This window comes from Aplidium turbinatum, chromosome 18, assembly GCF_918807975.1.
Source record: "Aplidium turbinatum chromosome 18, kaAplTurb1.1, whole genome shotgun sequence".
Taxonomy (NCBI): domain Eukaryota; kingdom Metazoa; phylum Chordata; class Ascidiacea; order Aplousobranchia; family Polyclinidae; genus Aplidium; species Aplidium turbinatum.
In genome coordinates this window covers 15,111,369-15,127,953 of record NC_137489.1, presented here as the reverse complement: position 1 = coordinate 15,127,953, position 16,585 = coordinate 15,111,369, and the positions used below count along the sequence as shown (strand labels likewise).

The window sequence follows — 16,585 nt, the reverse complement described above, 5'->3', positions numbered from 1 at the left end:
TTCCGTCCTGCTCCTGTTCGATTTCCTGAAGTACGCAGCAGCTTAACGCATGGTGAAATTTCTATTGCTTACGTTGAAAATAAAGCAGGCGAAATATTGTGAGCTATATCTGGATGTCTCATGAATCCCTTGAGGATGTGCAGCAGTCGTGGTGAAACCTTATTAGGTTTATGAACTCTTCAGCGTAATATGCCAAAGGCTGTCATTTGATGAGTTTCAAGTTTCATCTCTGCTGACGTCACAATCATTCATGTAGAAGAAGCAGAGATAAAGAGCAATAAAGACTCTATCTGTCGATCGGTTGGTACGAAGTCGTTTGCCCGTACAGCAGAGGAGTATATATTGGGTTACACAGAAGAACTTGGATAGCTACTTTTAAAAAAAAACGTAAGTACAAATTAAAATTTACTTTACAACTAGGAAATTGTCAAAGCACATCGGTATATTCCAATCTTATAATAAGCTATAATTATGATCTTGCGTCTGTATTTTTCAATATTGCTAGAAAAATGAGTACTAAACAACTTTTATTTTGTATTTTTCATCAAAGAAAAAGAAGTAACACATCAGGGATTTGAGTAATTTAAAATTAAGAACAAAAAATAATGATAAATCATTTCAGTTTTCCAGGGAAATCATAATGTAGCCTAGCCTACATTGAAAAGTGACAATAAGAAACTTAAATTGTTTGAAAACTCCAAACCAAAATGAATCGTTTCATTTTAACTGCGTTGGTTTTCAGTCAACAACAAAATTTATCTATTAACAGTTAACATGTAGGCCTAGTGCAGGGATTTTCAACCCGAAGGATGGAATGCACTTGTGCGGATGAAAAAAACTGTAATGCGAATGACAAACGTGCCGCGCATAAGGCGGTTGAATATTGTAGATACTTTTCGTTATGTGAAACAATTCAAATAAGCCTAATAAGATATTGCAAGTAACAGTGTTGAATCTACAATCTTTCCATGCCAATTCAGTCTTTTCATGTGCTTGACTCCCCGTGTTGAAATATTGTATCCAGTACTGTGTTCGAGGGTCTACGGCGGTATAGGCAGTATAGGCTACTCTCTGTTTTTTTCGAGCAACTATGTATAGTATGTCCTCTGGTATTCCAAAAATAAACAATTTTGTACCTCTCGTCCAGTTTTGATGTTGATAATTCATGTTATGGTAAAATAAAGATTAGTATTTTGCAAGTTGTGTATTATTTATCATTTTGGCAAATCTGACAGCATACGCTGTGCTCTTTATTGCGAATATAGCACTGATTGTAACTTTCTTTGTCCGCCTAATGGGTTGGCACAATTTTTAGTCACTGACACATAACCTCATACTTTCCTGCATGTAGGCTCAAAGGATGATTTGCTGTTTATTTCCTACAGGGTTGCCAATTCCGCAGTTTTTCAGCAAAATTAGGCTAGTTAATTCGGAATCACGGGAAAAATTCAGCAGTTGCGGTTTTTTGGGCTAGTTTTGAGTTTTGTTTCAATTTTTAGGGGTTTGTTTTTCTTGGCTTAACTATAGGCCTAGGCTTAAAAGTTCTTTTGTTTATAATTTAAAAGCATGCTACTTGTTTAAGTTTAGGCCTACTATAAAAGAGCACGTGGATGTTTTGCAATACGTTTGCGAGTTTGGTCAAAGTATCTATCTAGTATCTATTGATGTTTTTACCCGTGGAAAACACGCTGAGTGTTGGGTCGGAGCTCTTGATGAAAAGTTTGCGAAATAAACAAGCGTTTGGTTGGTCTTGGTGTTGAATCTTTATCCTCGAACCGAAAACGCCTTTGATAGGTTATCCCTTGTAATTTCGCATACTTGTAGAGGCTTTGAACCACTGACGAAGGGGTAGTTACCGAGATTGGCTGAGTGAAGTTTTTATAGTTGTTTGCACTGTTGTTGTCTGTGATGTATTCCATCCATTAAGTGTCGCTAAATGGAGGGCAATCTGAAATGCGTTGCTCAAGCCCACACCCCTAGAGCCGAACCAGCATCGCTTGATCTTTAGTTGGGGACTTAACCACTGAGCTAACTAAGCCAACCACTTAGCTCAGTAGTTGAAAAGCACTGGCCCAGTGTAATTGGGACACATTTCGTTCATTTTGGGGGGGGGGGGAATTAATAAACACGAGTAGCCCAGTTGCCACGTAAAAGCTAGCGACAGTGAATAATTAAGGTTTTCTTACGACCTTTCAAAATATAATAATTCAGTTGATTAGTTAGGTTGCAAAACATCTGATGTTTCAAATAAAATTCGATTCATAACTTTTGACTTTGAATGTTCTTGGACCAGTTGTAAACTTTAAAATACGCTTGCTTCGTGATTCTATTCTCCAGCAAAAGCTTGTTATCAAACATCTCGCTATCAACTTAGTACAGCCTACTGATGAATAGCAATAGCATGTTGTAAAGTTGGCAAATCTCAATTGCTTGGCAGATAACAAACGCGCTTCTGATGATACATTTTTATGTATCACCCAATGTTTAAAGTGTTGTTGTATTTCAGTTCAACATGGGTTTAACAGATCAAGATAAAAAAGATTTCGCCGAATGTTTTGAAATGTTTGATGAAGAAGATGTTGGCAAGATCAGAGTCAAGGAAATAAACAAAATGATGACCCTGCTTGGCTGGGACCCTTCACAATCAGAAATTGACGCAATTCTTAAAAAAGCAAAGCTGACATGTAAGTCTGTACATGGTCCTATGTTGAGGTAAATATGGTCAATGACAGCAGAACGTGACAGTTGTATGGTAATTAAGAAGCACTGACGCCAATTGAACTAAAAAGTAAGTTAAGTTTGGACTAAAAGATGGTTGGTTAAATTGGTTTTGAATCTTTATCCTCGGACTGACTAGGGGAGTCCTGGTTGTTTCGCGTGCTTGTAGAGGCTTTTGACGCAGGGTCGGTTACCGAGATAGACAGAGTGAAGGTTCCGATTGTTGAAGGTTGTTGCCGGGGAGATTATTCCCTTCACTCATCATCAGTCGTCATCTCCACCTTCAGCAGATTGCGCATCAACATTTATTTGCTACATTTGTTTGGGTTATTTGCTTACAAGAGTGGCGATTTTGAGCCGACTCGCCCAGTGTCGCCAAGTTGAGTCCGGTCCATGCCTGAGTGTTGTCATACCATCGTTTTGGTTGTCTGCCACGTTTTCTTTTTCCTTCTACTTTGCCTTCTGTGCAAACTTTGCTGATTCCGAATTGTGATCTTTTATTGTGGCCGAACAGTTTTAAAACTTTTGATTTTAATATTGCTGCAATTGGATGTAGTTTTGTCATAGTTAAAAGATCTTCTGTTTTTGTGTGGCCAAGTAGCCTTTTGTTGGTCATGCTTCTCATGATGTGATTTTGGAAGGTAGTGTTGGTTGACATATTATTCCATGTGATTTTACGAGCCATACTGCTTTCATGCTGGCTCGTGGCAGGTTGGAAGAGAGTGATTTGATTTTGTGTTACCATCACTACGAGATTGTCTTACTGGACTATAGAGGGCTCTCCTGCCCTGGTCGAGGGACTACGTTTTGTCTGGCCTCTACCTTTCGACCGACCTGGCCTGGGTGGCCCTACCAGGAACAGATGCTCCCGCCAGTATAGCTCTAGAGCAGGGGTGAGCAAAATTTTTGTACTGAGGGCCACATTTGAAAAAATGTTGCAGCCGGGGGGCGCACACTCTCGTTACAAAGTAGGAAAATTTACCCGGTGTGTAAATAAACGCATATTAAACACATATTATATCATATATATCATATCATATTAAACACAATTTTTGTATTTCACACTCAGTTACGTTTAAAGCTATGCAATCATCATCACAAAAGTTAATGAGACTTGTGCAACTGTTCACAGTTTTTCACAATCTTCTGGTTTGGTTGTGTCTTTTTAAATTGTACTCCTTGAAAACAGCCACGGACTCACGGCACAACAAGCAAACTGCTTTATTCCCAATTTCGATAAAATAGTATTTAACAGTCCATTCCTTATTGAAAACACGACTTTCATCTTCAATCTTTCGCTTCTTAACAGCACTCATTATTTTAACAGAGTAAAAATATAAATCTTTTATTTTTTAACAAAAATCCTGTCGAAGTAGAAAACATTAAACAGTGCATCTCAAATAACAATGAAAAGCTATTTGGAGGAAAGTAGAAGTACTGGTAGGCCTACAGTAGCCGCTACCGTATTTGTATTTTATGATCAAACAATTGCATCAAACAATGCGTGAGAGCATGTTGCAATACATGCGCGACTGACGTGTGTGTGTTTACGCACTGAAAGTGAAGAGAAAAACACACTCGGAAAGGGAATAATACTTTGTCATGTAACCTGTTTAATTAAAACAATAAGTGATGAGTAGTAGTTTCTGCAAGTGCCGGCGGCCGCATAAGATGGTCTCTCGGGCCGCATGCGGCCCGCGGGCCATAGTTCGCCCACCCCTGCTCTAGAGCTCATCGAGACACTGAAATCTTCCATTCACTAATTGCCGCTGAATGGAGACCAACTGAAAAATAAGTTACTCAAGCGCACACCCGGAGAGCCGAAACAGCGCTGCGTAATCTTGATGCGGGCGCGTAACCACTGAGCTAACGGGGCGGACAAGTATATTAACATTAATTAATTAATTACCAGAAACGTAGGCTACAATGGCTAGCATAGAGGCAGGAAGCAGAAGTGTACTGAGACTTTCTAGACTCCTGCTAACTCCGACTCCGAAATCAGTGACTGCAAATCCACTCCTGCTCCAAATATTTTGGGAATTTTGACTCCAAACTCCAATCCGACTCCAAACGCTAAACATAAACTCCAATCCAGATGTTTTATAGCCATCTACGAATAACATTTATACCTTCCCTAGCTTCTGTCATGAAATGAAAAGAATAATTTTAAATACAAAATTACTATTACTTTTAGAAAATAAATCATAGAAGTCCTACCTTCACAAAATAACAACTGTGCCAAGTAAAGTGCAAACATTTGGATGTTAAGTATCTAGGCTAACTGGTAAAAAAGTTAGACTCCGGCTCCAATCCGACTCCTGCCGAAAACCGACTCCGGCTCCTGTACACCTTTGGCAGGAAGCAAATATAGCCATCTCTTCTGTGACAAATAGGTAGTATCTTAGGAAAAACTGCTACCGGTACTGTTTAGATTTTGCTGTACACTACTGTATTTTGTATCAAAATTTGCACAACTGTGGTTTTTGGTGCTTTTTCAGCTACATAGCCTAGGCTATGCCTTTCTCAAACAAGCTATAATTCTCGTTGCTGCACAAAACCAAATGAAAGATATCTACAAATCTGTTTACAAACTTCTACAAATTTCCATCTCAGTTTTTACCCCAGGGATAGGCCGACATCCCTGATTCACCCCGCCATTACTGAAAATTCTTTTTCTGCTACATTTTAAATACTTTTCTCCGATTTAACGTCAAACAGTAATCTGTCCACAAAAACTCCTAGGACTGATATGTGAGGTTTCACATTTTTCTGAATCCGTTGCAACCGATAGAAAACCAGTGGCCTTGTAAAAAGTTGAAAATGAATTATTATTTTTTTTTAATGAAATTTTCGGACTGGCAAGTATGTTGTAAACTGAAATTCGCACTCGAAAAGTTGAGTTTAAACTTGAATTATTATTATTTAAGTTTGTGGTTTGGTTTAGAGGCAGTAGTTATATCAGTTACACTGCGAAATAAGTTAAAGTTTGAAAAAAAACATACACATAATTAATCAAACTTAACTATAAAGATAAATAAAACATCACATCCAATACAATTTTAGTAGAAAGAGGACGTTCTTCATGGCGACAGGCTGTAGAGTCGAAGTCGTGGAGTGGGAGTCGGAGGAATTTTGGCGTATCCGGAGTCGGAATCGGCCAGTTATGAACAGAGGAGTCAAAACCGTATATTTTTTGCCCGATTCCCCATCCTTGGTAAACGCTCTCAGTGACTATCATCTAGCATGTGTTCGACTGTGCCTCTATACCGTTACGGTGGCACTGTCTGCTTTGTAAAGCGCTGCTATAAACATATATAAAAACACAAAAACCAAAATACACAGAAATAAAAACGCTATACAGCAGCCTATAATAACACACATTGTTGCCATTATATTGCAGATACAACTAACTGATTGTTAATTGCAATCGTGTATATTAATTAAGTATTATATTAATATTAGTAAATTAAAATATCTTATTTAACAGATTGAGATTTGCTTGCAGCAGCATGATCGTTGCTTATTTCACAACTGTAGATACAAATGACCTGCTTTAGCCTTTTGCTGCGAGTTTGCTGTGGTAGTAGCGGTTGGTCACGGGCTTTCAGAAAACAGTTCCCTTGCCATGTGCAATGACGAGTAATATTAATAATGTTATGGTTTTATTTACTGTCGCTTTACAACTGCTAAGATCGACAGGGTTCAATTTTAACTTTATGTCAGGTTTATGATGTCATCACATTAATACTAGAATTACCCTCACTGCCTCATGCAAGCAAGAACACTATCCGTACCGTTTTTAAAGTCTTCGGTTTGAATGGACCTGGAATCGAGCTCAGATCCACCAGCACCAGAGCCAAAGGCGACACCACTCGGCCGCTGAGCTGATGTCACGACGAGTGGTGTTGCAGTCAGAGTGTCATTGTTTTACAATTTTTTTTCTTCTCTTCTGCGTGAGCCTGCTTGCTTTGTTCTTCCATTTCAGTGATTGCTTTATTCTTCTATTCAGACACTGGTCAAATGACCAAATCCGAGTACATGCATCTCATGGATTTGTGGGTTCAGGAAAACCAGACAAAACATAGCGATGAAGAATTAAAGAAAGCTTTCCAAGTTTTCGATAAAGTGAGTTGGCTGTAACACCTTGTCACATGTCTGCCGATGAGCACATTTGTTTGTTTAGTGCTATGGTTGTTATTATTTTGTTCGTTTGTGTTAGAACCCAAAAAGCATGCGTTATTTCTCACTTTATGTTTCAGATATATTTTTAACAATGTTTTGGTTTTGCACAGTAAATTCATATTTAATACATTTATAGATTGTTGTTATCAAAATTTCACAAATTACTTGAAATGGATTGAGACTTATTTTACCAAATATATTATCTAGCAAACGACATCCTTTTAGCTTAAATTTACTGAGACAAAGTAGACTGTCATTTTCTTTTAAAACGCATAAGCGTCGTCTTGTTTACTCTTGTCTTTAAGGCATGGGTCCCCAACCTTTTTTTCTGATCACCTCAATCGTATAAAAACAAACTGTCCGAATCCCCAAATAGGTTGCTGACCTCAAATAGGTTGGTTGGTTTTGAATTTTTATCCTCGGACTGACAATGCCTTTGATAGATTATGGTAGTTTCCCATAGGACTTGTAGAGGCTTTTGACGCAGGGCCGGTTACCGAGGTTGACGGAGTGAAGTTTTCCGATTGTTGAACTGTTGCGGGGGAATTCTTCCATCCATTATGTGCCGTTGAATGGAGAGTAGTCCTGAATTACATTGCTCAAGCACACACTCGGAGAGTCGAACCAGCATCGCTCTAAAGCATACTTTTCTAGCAAATCCTAGGGGCTATAACCTAAGAATACTTCATGATGTTTAAGATCTTCCGTATAGCTTATATGGGGCTATAGCCTATGTACATTTGCAATATTTCAAAAATGGACTGAACGCTACTAATACCATTACGCTGCATTTGTAGTCTTCCCTTTGATGGTTAGGCTACTACAAATATCAAAAAGATTGAAAAAGTAATTATGACGAGACAGTCAGGGGCGCCGGAACGGTTTTTGACTGGGGGACAGGATTATGAAAAATGGGCATTTTTGTTGCTGAAAGGCCAATTTTTTAAAGTTTTAAGATAAGATATAGCGACAGTGCTCATCCATCAGCTCATCATCGAGTAATGATACAACTGTCCGGTATACAAAGAACAATGGCACGGAAGAGCATCATGCTATGTTATAATGATGTAGGCAAACCTACTGTGATACAGAATTTTGTGTCGTGAATATTATTTTGAAGCAGAAATGAAAGATTGTAGTAAGGCTAAAAGCGAATAGCTGAAATTGGTATATCGTATTGCAAAATGTGCAGTAGCTTACATGACGTTGAAAGGGCACCATTGCCCCCTGCTCCCCCATCCACAGAGAAATTGAGGGCATGGGGAATTTGCCCCCCCCCCGCGCTTTCGGTTCCCCTGGAGACAGTAGCTTACAAATGTTATCTATGCTGACTCAGCAAAGCTGTTATGAGTTTCGGCTCTAATTCTCGTTGTCGTTGAGTTAGATTCAAGCAAAACATTTGTTATCTTTCCTCATCAAGGACGGCAGCGGATACATAGAATGGGAGGAATTGAAATACGTTATGCAGGGGACGGGTGAACCTCTTTCCAATGAAGAAGTAACGGCAATGATGAACGAAGCGGATAAAGATGGAGACGGAAGAATCGATTATGAAGGTTTTCCGTTTTTCTTTAAAATTATTTGTTTATTGAGATTTGATTGGTGTTTTGACACAAACATTTAATTGTTCTAATCGTTTGAAAGTAACTGTCGTTTCTGCAACTATATATCATTATTGGTTGTCAAGTATCTGTACAGTGTACAGATCAGTTGTTTAGAGTATGGTAAGCCCGATTGAGACTGGAACTGTATATGCAGTTTTTGTAAGTGTTGTCACAGAAAAATAAGATACTACCTAAAAAATACTGATACAGTAGCCTATATATCGAAAGCCGTAGCCCATAGCCGCAGGCATAGCCGTACGAGACCAAACCATTTGGGAGGGGGGGGGGCAGAACGTAAATTTTACTAAATCTGCACGCTTTTATAGAAATTGCCCAAATATAATGTATGCGGTGCATGATAACAGTGAAAAACTAACATCACAAGATCACCAGCTAGCTAGAATTTCTTACCCAAGTATTCAAGATAGAACAACTGAATTCACCTTTGAATATACCTTGCTTGTGCATTGCTCGATGCTTCTGCACTTTGGCATGGTAGGTAGGAGTAACATTTAGGAGTATTATATACTTCAGCAGTAGCATTTTAAATGTTGGTGAAATTAACATGACACAGTTGCATATACAAACTAAAGATTTATTTTTTATTTTGGGGCGCAACTGCATCATTTTAATTTAGGTAGTTTTATAAAAGTAACCAAACAAAACTAAAAAACACCACAACATTAACATTACATTTAACAGGTACAGTATAACATTTTTTCGTTAAATGTTGTAGTGTTGCTTAGCTATGTCCGTTTATGGTTGAAAAAGTACTGTAACCTCTCAACCCGAATTGTTTTATAAAAGTATTCACCAGATTTATATAAATTCATATTTTGTAGTTGCCCAAATCAAGATGATGCATTTATGGATATTAGGCCTATGAAAAAAATTAAAGACTTTGTAAATTTTGATGCCGAGGCAACTGCATCATGCCAATTTGGGCAGTTTTATAAATAGACTATGATCAGATAATTTCATATTTTGTTTCTCGGCAGCCGATTTGTAGCAAGAATTGACAGCGATAGACACGTGTTTCGCCCATGAGGCTGGGCTCATCAGTATCGCACCGTATTCTGCCACAAATTTATTCGACCACCGCTTTACCAGTCAGTTTAACTCTTATCTTTGTGGAAACAAAGAAAGAGCCAACAAAACCAGCAGGCGCCAGGGCAGAGGACATTGTGAAGAAAGGGGCGTTCTTCCCGGCTATCAGCACAATGGTTGGCGAATCGCAGCTGCTCGCTGTACTAGTGAGTGCTCAGCCTTGTGCTGATAGCCGGGAAGAACGCCCCTTTCTTCACAAATCATATTTTGTTGTTGCCCAAATCTAAACGATACAGTTATGTAAATGGGAAAAATTAATGAATTTGTTCATTTTAGAGAAACTGCGTCATGCTAATTTGGGCAGTTGCATAAACAGACTAATCAGATAATGTCATGTTTTCAGCTGCCCAAATCAACACGATGCATTTGTGAAAATTAATAAAATTAGCTATATAGCAAATTTTGTGTTTTGATTTGGGCAAGTTCATAAAAGTATTAGAGACATATTTTGGTGGCTGCCCAAATTGGCATGATGCAGTTGGTTAAATGCATTTCGTACTACAGTTTGATCACCATACAATACATCAATACGGGTGTGCCAAATGAAAATTTTGCGGCATATTTCTTGTGCAAATAAGAGGCTGTACCGTACTTAGTTTGATAGGTAAAAGATATTAATTTGTAGTTTTTCTTAATTCATGCAATTTTGAAGCTTTTCATATAGCAATTTTTGCCCTAATAATTGCAAAATTTTGCCCGAATTCGCGACGTTTTGAAACAACAAGGGGGCAGCTGCCCCCCTGCCCCCTGGCTCGTACGGGTAAAACATTTTGAGGGGCTATTTACCAAAATTTTGTCTTTACAACAATACTTTCAAAAACGCAGCATTACTCGCAATCTCTGAGGTGGTGTATAGTCTAATATAGATAGTCTAATATAAAGGTCGGGAATCTTTTTTTAGAAGAGAGCCATGAAAGATTCATTTTTGGAAATGTATTTCCCTAAGAATCATACAATGCTTTGACACTTAATAGAACTAACATGTAGTGGCAGGTGATGAGTAGTGATTTTATTTATAACTGAAACAGCAGGATATAGAAAAAAATACCAAAAAATGTAATAAGGTTAACAGTATCCAGCAGGCTTTTGAATCCTACTTCGACTAATAAAGTGTGAAGAAATATCAATGTACCTCATAAATTATAACAATTATGTAAAGTTTGTAAACTGATGAGATGTCGAAATATCATGGTGAGATTGGTTTGCCCAAAAAACAGACCTTTTGGCCAAATTTTTGACGTTTTTTTTTTCAGCTGGGTAGCGACCCCCTGCTCTTCCCATCTCCTACGGCTATGCCATAGACTACTACAAAATGGTTACGAAATATATATAGCTTTAATTTTTATATTTCCATGCTTCCAATCGATTTTTTCTTTCAGCCATGTTTCCAATCGATTCTTTGTTTTCAACCATGTTTCTAACCAATTGTTTTACGTTCCAGAGTTCGTGGCAATGATGCGTGGAGACAACATTAACTTCTAGATAAAATTGATCATTTTATAAAGTCCAAAATTTTCAAAGCTCAAGAAAAAACTGACTGTTTTGACACAACCTGCGTTGAAAGTGATCAACATGCTCATATTTCAGTAAATACAAACTCAAAGAAAACCAAGGAAAATCATAGAAAGTAAATCAACCTTTTCGGACTAAGTTAAATGATATTTGAAGACTGTTGAATTTAAAGATATGTAAAATGAAACTTAGTGCATCAAGTTATCTATTTGTTTTTGAAACTTGTCTCTTATTCTTATTTGTGTAAAATAGCTCGCGTTGTTTCGTATTCAATTATCAATTCTACAAAAATCTGTTGCGTTGAATCATGTAAATACATATTCATGCAATGTGGATGGCTTGATTGATTTGTTTTGGTTTATTTATTAATACAAGTGGTGTCTTTACGGAATTAGCTTGCAGAAGACGAGTTTGCGGTTAGTATTAGGCATCTGGTGAGGAAACACTCCAGATCGATGAAGATTTCATGATGGAAATATTCATTGGTAACATTGATTTTTATTGTTGCAACGTCGCCAGACGTGAAAACGATGAAAAAGAACAACTTTTGTTGGCTGGGTAAGAATGTATACCCATGCAGTTTTAATAACATGACAGGAGAGCTTTAAATCAACATTACATTAACGCTATAATGGCGCTTTATGCCATAAGAGACATTGATTTTTTTGCCCTATAACAACGCTGATAACTATAATTAGTGTATCATCACTAAGATCATCTTTCTGAATGGTTTCGTATTGGTAGGTTATATAGCACCGTTCATCTTCTTCAGTTTCCTGTCGCCTCTAGGGAGCTGCCACGCAGCTGCTTTGATTTACCGGCTCCAATGGAAAAAGGAATAACGAATCCAGTTGGCTGACATATCAATCAATCAGCAACAAATAAAGCTTCATGTCTTGATATGCTGCGAAATGTGTTTTGATATTCAAATCTGAGAATGTGTCGATTTGTGTTACTGTATGCGATGCATTTGAGTAAAGGCATGAAAAGATTAGCCTGCAAGAAAAAATAAATGTAGGCCTATTATCTAAAAGAATGTGACTGTGAGAATGCTTGAAAAAGGTTATATTGAATAAGTTTACCATTTCCAAGCCATCCCTATCCTTATTGACACCAGTGGCATACTGTGATCTTTTTTGTTGGTGTTCATATTTTTTAGAATGTTTCAAACACATGTTTAATTTGCACAGTGACTCTTTATATCATATCACATCAGTTTATTTTGATATGGACAGCTATTGAGCAAACTGCAAATCTAGTGTGTGTTTAAAGTCTGCTGCAAAAAGTAAGTACCGTACCCAAAAAATGTTCACCGTACGCCAGTGGTTGACACCAACATCGCCACACTACGAAAGACTACTTAAATTTTTTTGCAGTTATTTAAGTTTCCCATACTCCTTCATTCGATCATTTTTTAAGAGCATTTTTTTCAAGTTTCCCATACTCCTTCATTCGATCATTTTTTAAGAGCATTTTTGATGTATCGTTGTTGGTTTGTGGCCAGTTGGATTCTTTTCGAATTGGACGTTTTAATGAAGAAGTTTAATTATCATATCATCCTGTCACCTATCTATCACCACAAAAATACGTTTTCAACTCTTTTCTAAAGCCGTGAAAAATGTCTATGCACACCAACGCCACTGAAACAAATATAATTATCTTTTGTATTTTCTTGATAAGGCTCTCTTGGAACGGAATGGCCCGTTTCGGTGAGTCCGATCCCTTAACGGGGGATTTTTTCAATTTTTTTTAAAAATTATCGGGTACCGTAGCCTAATTATCATTGCCGTTTTAGGATTAGGGGTTAGGGGTTAGAGGTTAGGAACTCACCGAATCAGACTCACCGAATCGGACTCACCGAATAGTAGCAGACCCCTCTTGGAAGGTAGCATCACCAGCTTGGTCATAAGTGGAGGCTATATGGGCTAATATCTGAGCTCCAGCTAAGTTTGTCCGCAGGTGCCAACCCAGTTAGGCAATTCAGTTTACGATGCCGTTTGCGTACGGGCAGTTACTTGTCAGTTACAGGTGAAACAAGGCACGATCATGCTGCAATTATGTGATTGAAAGGCAGCTCTGATTAAGATGCATTGATTGTTTTATTAAGATCAACAAAACGTTTATATTTCAGGTCTATTTTATTACGAGGACAGTGGAACGTGAAATCTAGGGAGAAAATGTACATTACATGACGGAGCGGCTAACAAACGGCGCTTGCTTAAATTAGTTTTTATCACCACAATGCATGCGGCTTACAAACGTGAGCGACCTACATTCGGGGAAGCTTACAAACGAGTGAATATACTAAATGTCCAAATAGGCTGCCCACATTAAACCCACATAAATTGTTATGATTTGTATTTCTTTTTCAAACTGCAATCCTAAATTATCAGCTGAAAATAAGAAATAAACCTCGACTTTACATCAATTTGTTACATAAAACTTCAAAGTTGTTGTTTGCCTCAGAGTACCTTGTCTGGGGTTTATCATTTACTCAAACAGCTTGTGAAAAAAAGTCAAGTGCCTACGTAAACTAGTTACAAGTTAGATTTCCTGGCTGGACAGTTTCAAGCAAATCAAAGCATTTAAGATTATTATTGAGTTAAAAATGACCACATCCGAGAGGATGGCTGACCATCACAAGCGGACACTATTACTTTTATTTATCATTATAGGATACTATGGGCTACACTACAACTTAAAATTGCCGGATATTTTCACTCTATTTCAACTTTAGTAAAAAAAAATTCTTGCCCGTTTGTTTGTTTAATTTTAGAACTCATGTCACCTTTCAGGAAAACGGATGTTTGCCGTTAAAGATTATGCAACCTATTACGGCACAGTGTGATCGAGCCTTATAAAAGTTGATCACCATGCCAATTAGGCCTATTATCAACTAAGCCTTCTTGTTTTTGTAGAAACAAATGTATACTTTTGCGATTTACAGTTAGGTACAATATGTTTTTCTGTCGTATGGGACAGATTTTGCAAGGGAGGTAGTGAATGACGTCATAGTGATGTCAAACTGGATGACGAGTCAATTCAGTGGCTGCTCGACACCTGCCAAATATTTAGCCAGAGTCACAGCCATTGCTCAAGAGTGGTAAAAAGCAGAACCCCTCGATGCTTAAAGTGACGACAAAGAAAGGTTAAAACGAAGAAGATGCCCTACATCCTGTTTGGTGCTTTACAGATAGAACACTCAATAATTAAGGTCAAAGTTTGTAAATTGAAGTTAAATTTTTCAATTTTGGATAAATACTTGCTTTCCCTAGTTATCACCGTAATGATTTTGTTCAAGCCCAAACCATCTTGTGCATGTGACTTAGACATTCAGACTGCACACCACATTATCTACCAACGTCCAAATACCGACCCTAAGATAAAAATGTGGACCTTGCAACACTCGATGAAAACACAACCCGTTGGCTGCTACACCTGAATCTAACAATATGGCCTAAGGCGCCTCAAACACAAGAAGAAAAACCTCAAACTTTGAGCGACAGAAAATGTATTTGGTGTTCATGGGCTCGATTACCCTTCGAGTAAATCACAATTCTGTGGGTATTATTTACGTTATTTTACATTAGTTTTAATTGCTTAACTTCTAGATAAAATTGATCATTTTATAAAGTCCAAAATTTTCAATGCGCAAGAAAGAACTCTGACTATATTGACACAACCTGCGTTGAAATTTATCAACATGCTCATAATGTAGTAAATACAAACTCAAAGATAGCAACAAGAAAAATCATATAAAGTAAAGTCAACTTTTGCAGACTAAATTAAATGATATTTGAAGACTGTTGAATTTAAAGATATGTAAAATGAAACTTAGTCGTGTGCATCAAGTTGTCTATTTGTTTTTAAAACTTGTCTCTTATTCCTATTTGTGTAAAATAGCTCGCGTTGTTTTGTATTTAATTCTCAATTCTACAAAAATCTGTTGCGTTGAATCATGTAAATACATATTCATGCAATGTTGATGGCTTGATTGATTTGTTTTGGTTTAGTTATTAACACTAGAACGGACAAGGTGTCGAAATCGACACTTTTAGAAATTTAATGCACTATTTTGGGCCTTAGTTGTTATCGCAACGTTTTCAAACTTTCAGCAGCTTCCCAATTATGCTTACACTTTATAGTTCAGTATTATTTTTCAAAAAATCTTTTTTATGTTAGCCTATTGTAGGCCCATCTACAATGTGTGGATATACCTCCAACAGCCGAGGTGTCGAAATCGACACCTCATACAAATTTAATTGAATACAAAGATTTGTAAAGTATAAAAGATTTCCTGTGTGAAAAAAACTAATTCAATAGTTTTCTCAAGCCTTTGAGTTTGCAAAAGGACTTAAAGATGTCCACATACATTTCGTTTGGATTCGGGGCATGTGGAACGCTATTGGAAAACAAAAAATTGATGTGTCTCATTCTGTAGCTTAGATTAAACATGGCCCATTTGTGCCAGATTTCGGTGGCGTCTTATATTGAGAAGAGATGACGAATTTTGTCGATGGGGCTTGTTTGAAATTTGGATTGGATGTCCACCATGTTGATATCTCCATCTTTGGCAAGAGGAAGTTTTTTGCTCTGGAGTTGTTCGAATGGTGAACGATGCCAGAGGAAGTTGAAGAGGATTTTGTTGAGTTCTTTGATGTGTTGTTTTGTTGGCATCAGCACTCTACTCAGATGCAAAGTGACGGGTACAATGAGAGTGTTGATGATGGAGATATTTCTGTAGAGGGAGAGTCTTCGTGGCTTGTGGATATTGGCGATCGTCTGGGTTTTTCTGATGGCCATCTGTCAGTTCATTTTATCCAGTTCTGTTTTGTTTGTTCGTAGCCAAGTGCCCAGGATCTTGATGTTGTTCAAGAACGCAGCTTCAGGAAATAGCTGCTGAGCTTTATGGGCCAGATCAGGTTTGGATGCCAAGATCTGGGTCTTTTCCCTGTTTACTTTTTAGCCAGACATGGTCTGGTACAAGGCTAGTTCTTTGTTGATTTCTTTGAGAGATGGAATGTCTCTTGTTATGAATGTGGTGTCGTCCGCATATTGTTGTATTTTGATTGTCAGCTTGGAAAAGCGAAAACCGTTGATCAGTTGTTTTTTCTCTATGCGACGGGTGAGCACGTCGGCACAGATTATGAAATAGGATAGAGCATGCTGAGGGGACATACCTGTCGAATGCCCCTTTTGATGTTGATTAGTTTGGTTAGATCTCCGTTTATTTCTATCTTGCTTTTTGTTTTGTTGTAAACCAAAGACAGGTAGTTTGGTTTCACGCTGAGTTTCTTCAACATTCCATAGAGAAATGAATGACTTACTTTATTGAAGGCTTTTTCAAAGTTAGTTAACGTGATGTACAAGTCCTTGTGTTGAGTTTGGGATGCTTCTAGGGCGGCTTGTATGTTCATTGTGACATGCTCTATTCTGCGGTTTGGCAATCCACACTCCTGATT

The 16,585-nt window shown here is 37.7% G+C and overlaps 1 protein-coding gene across 1 annotated transcript; it reads left to right on the top strand.

Annotated features, from left to right (window-relative positions):
- Nucleotides 1–234: 234 nt before the first annotated feature.
- On the top strand, nt 235–11,456 carry LOC145787635 (calmodulin-like protein 6). The gene is made up of 5 exons (XM_082599416.1): nt 235–387; nt 2,507–2,684; nt 6,728–6,843; nt 8,321–8,456; nt 11,053–11,456. Exons 2-5 carry the CDS (start codon nt 2,513–2,515, stop codon nt 11,091–11,093), a joined length of 465 nt encoding a protein of 154 aa, XP_082455542.1. The 5' UTR covers nt 235–387; nt 2,507–2,512; the 3' UTR covers nt 11,094–11,456.
- Nucleotides 11,457–16,585: the final 5,129 nt, after the last annotated feature.

Excerpts from the sequence above, each read along its gene's own strand:
- LOC145787635 (XM_082599416.1), top strand. The coding sequence starts at position 2,513 with ATGGGTTTAACAGATCAAGATAAAAAAGATTTCGCCGAATGTTTTGAA. Across the intron at positions 2,685-6,727 it reads TAAAAAAGCAAAGCTGACAT|ACACTGGTCAAATGACCAAA; the intron begins GTAAGTCTGTAC and ends TCTTCTATTCAG. Across the intron at positions 8,457-11,052 it reads CGGAAGAATCGATTATGAAG|AGTTCGTGGCAATGATGCGT; the intron begins GTTTTCCGTTTT and ends TTTACGTTCCAG.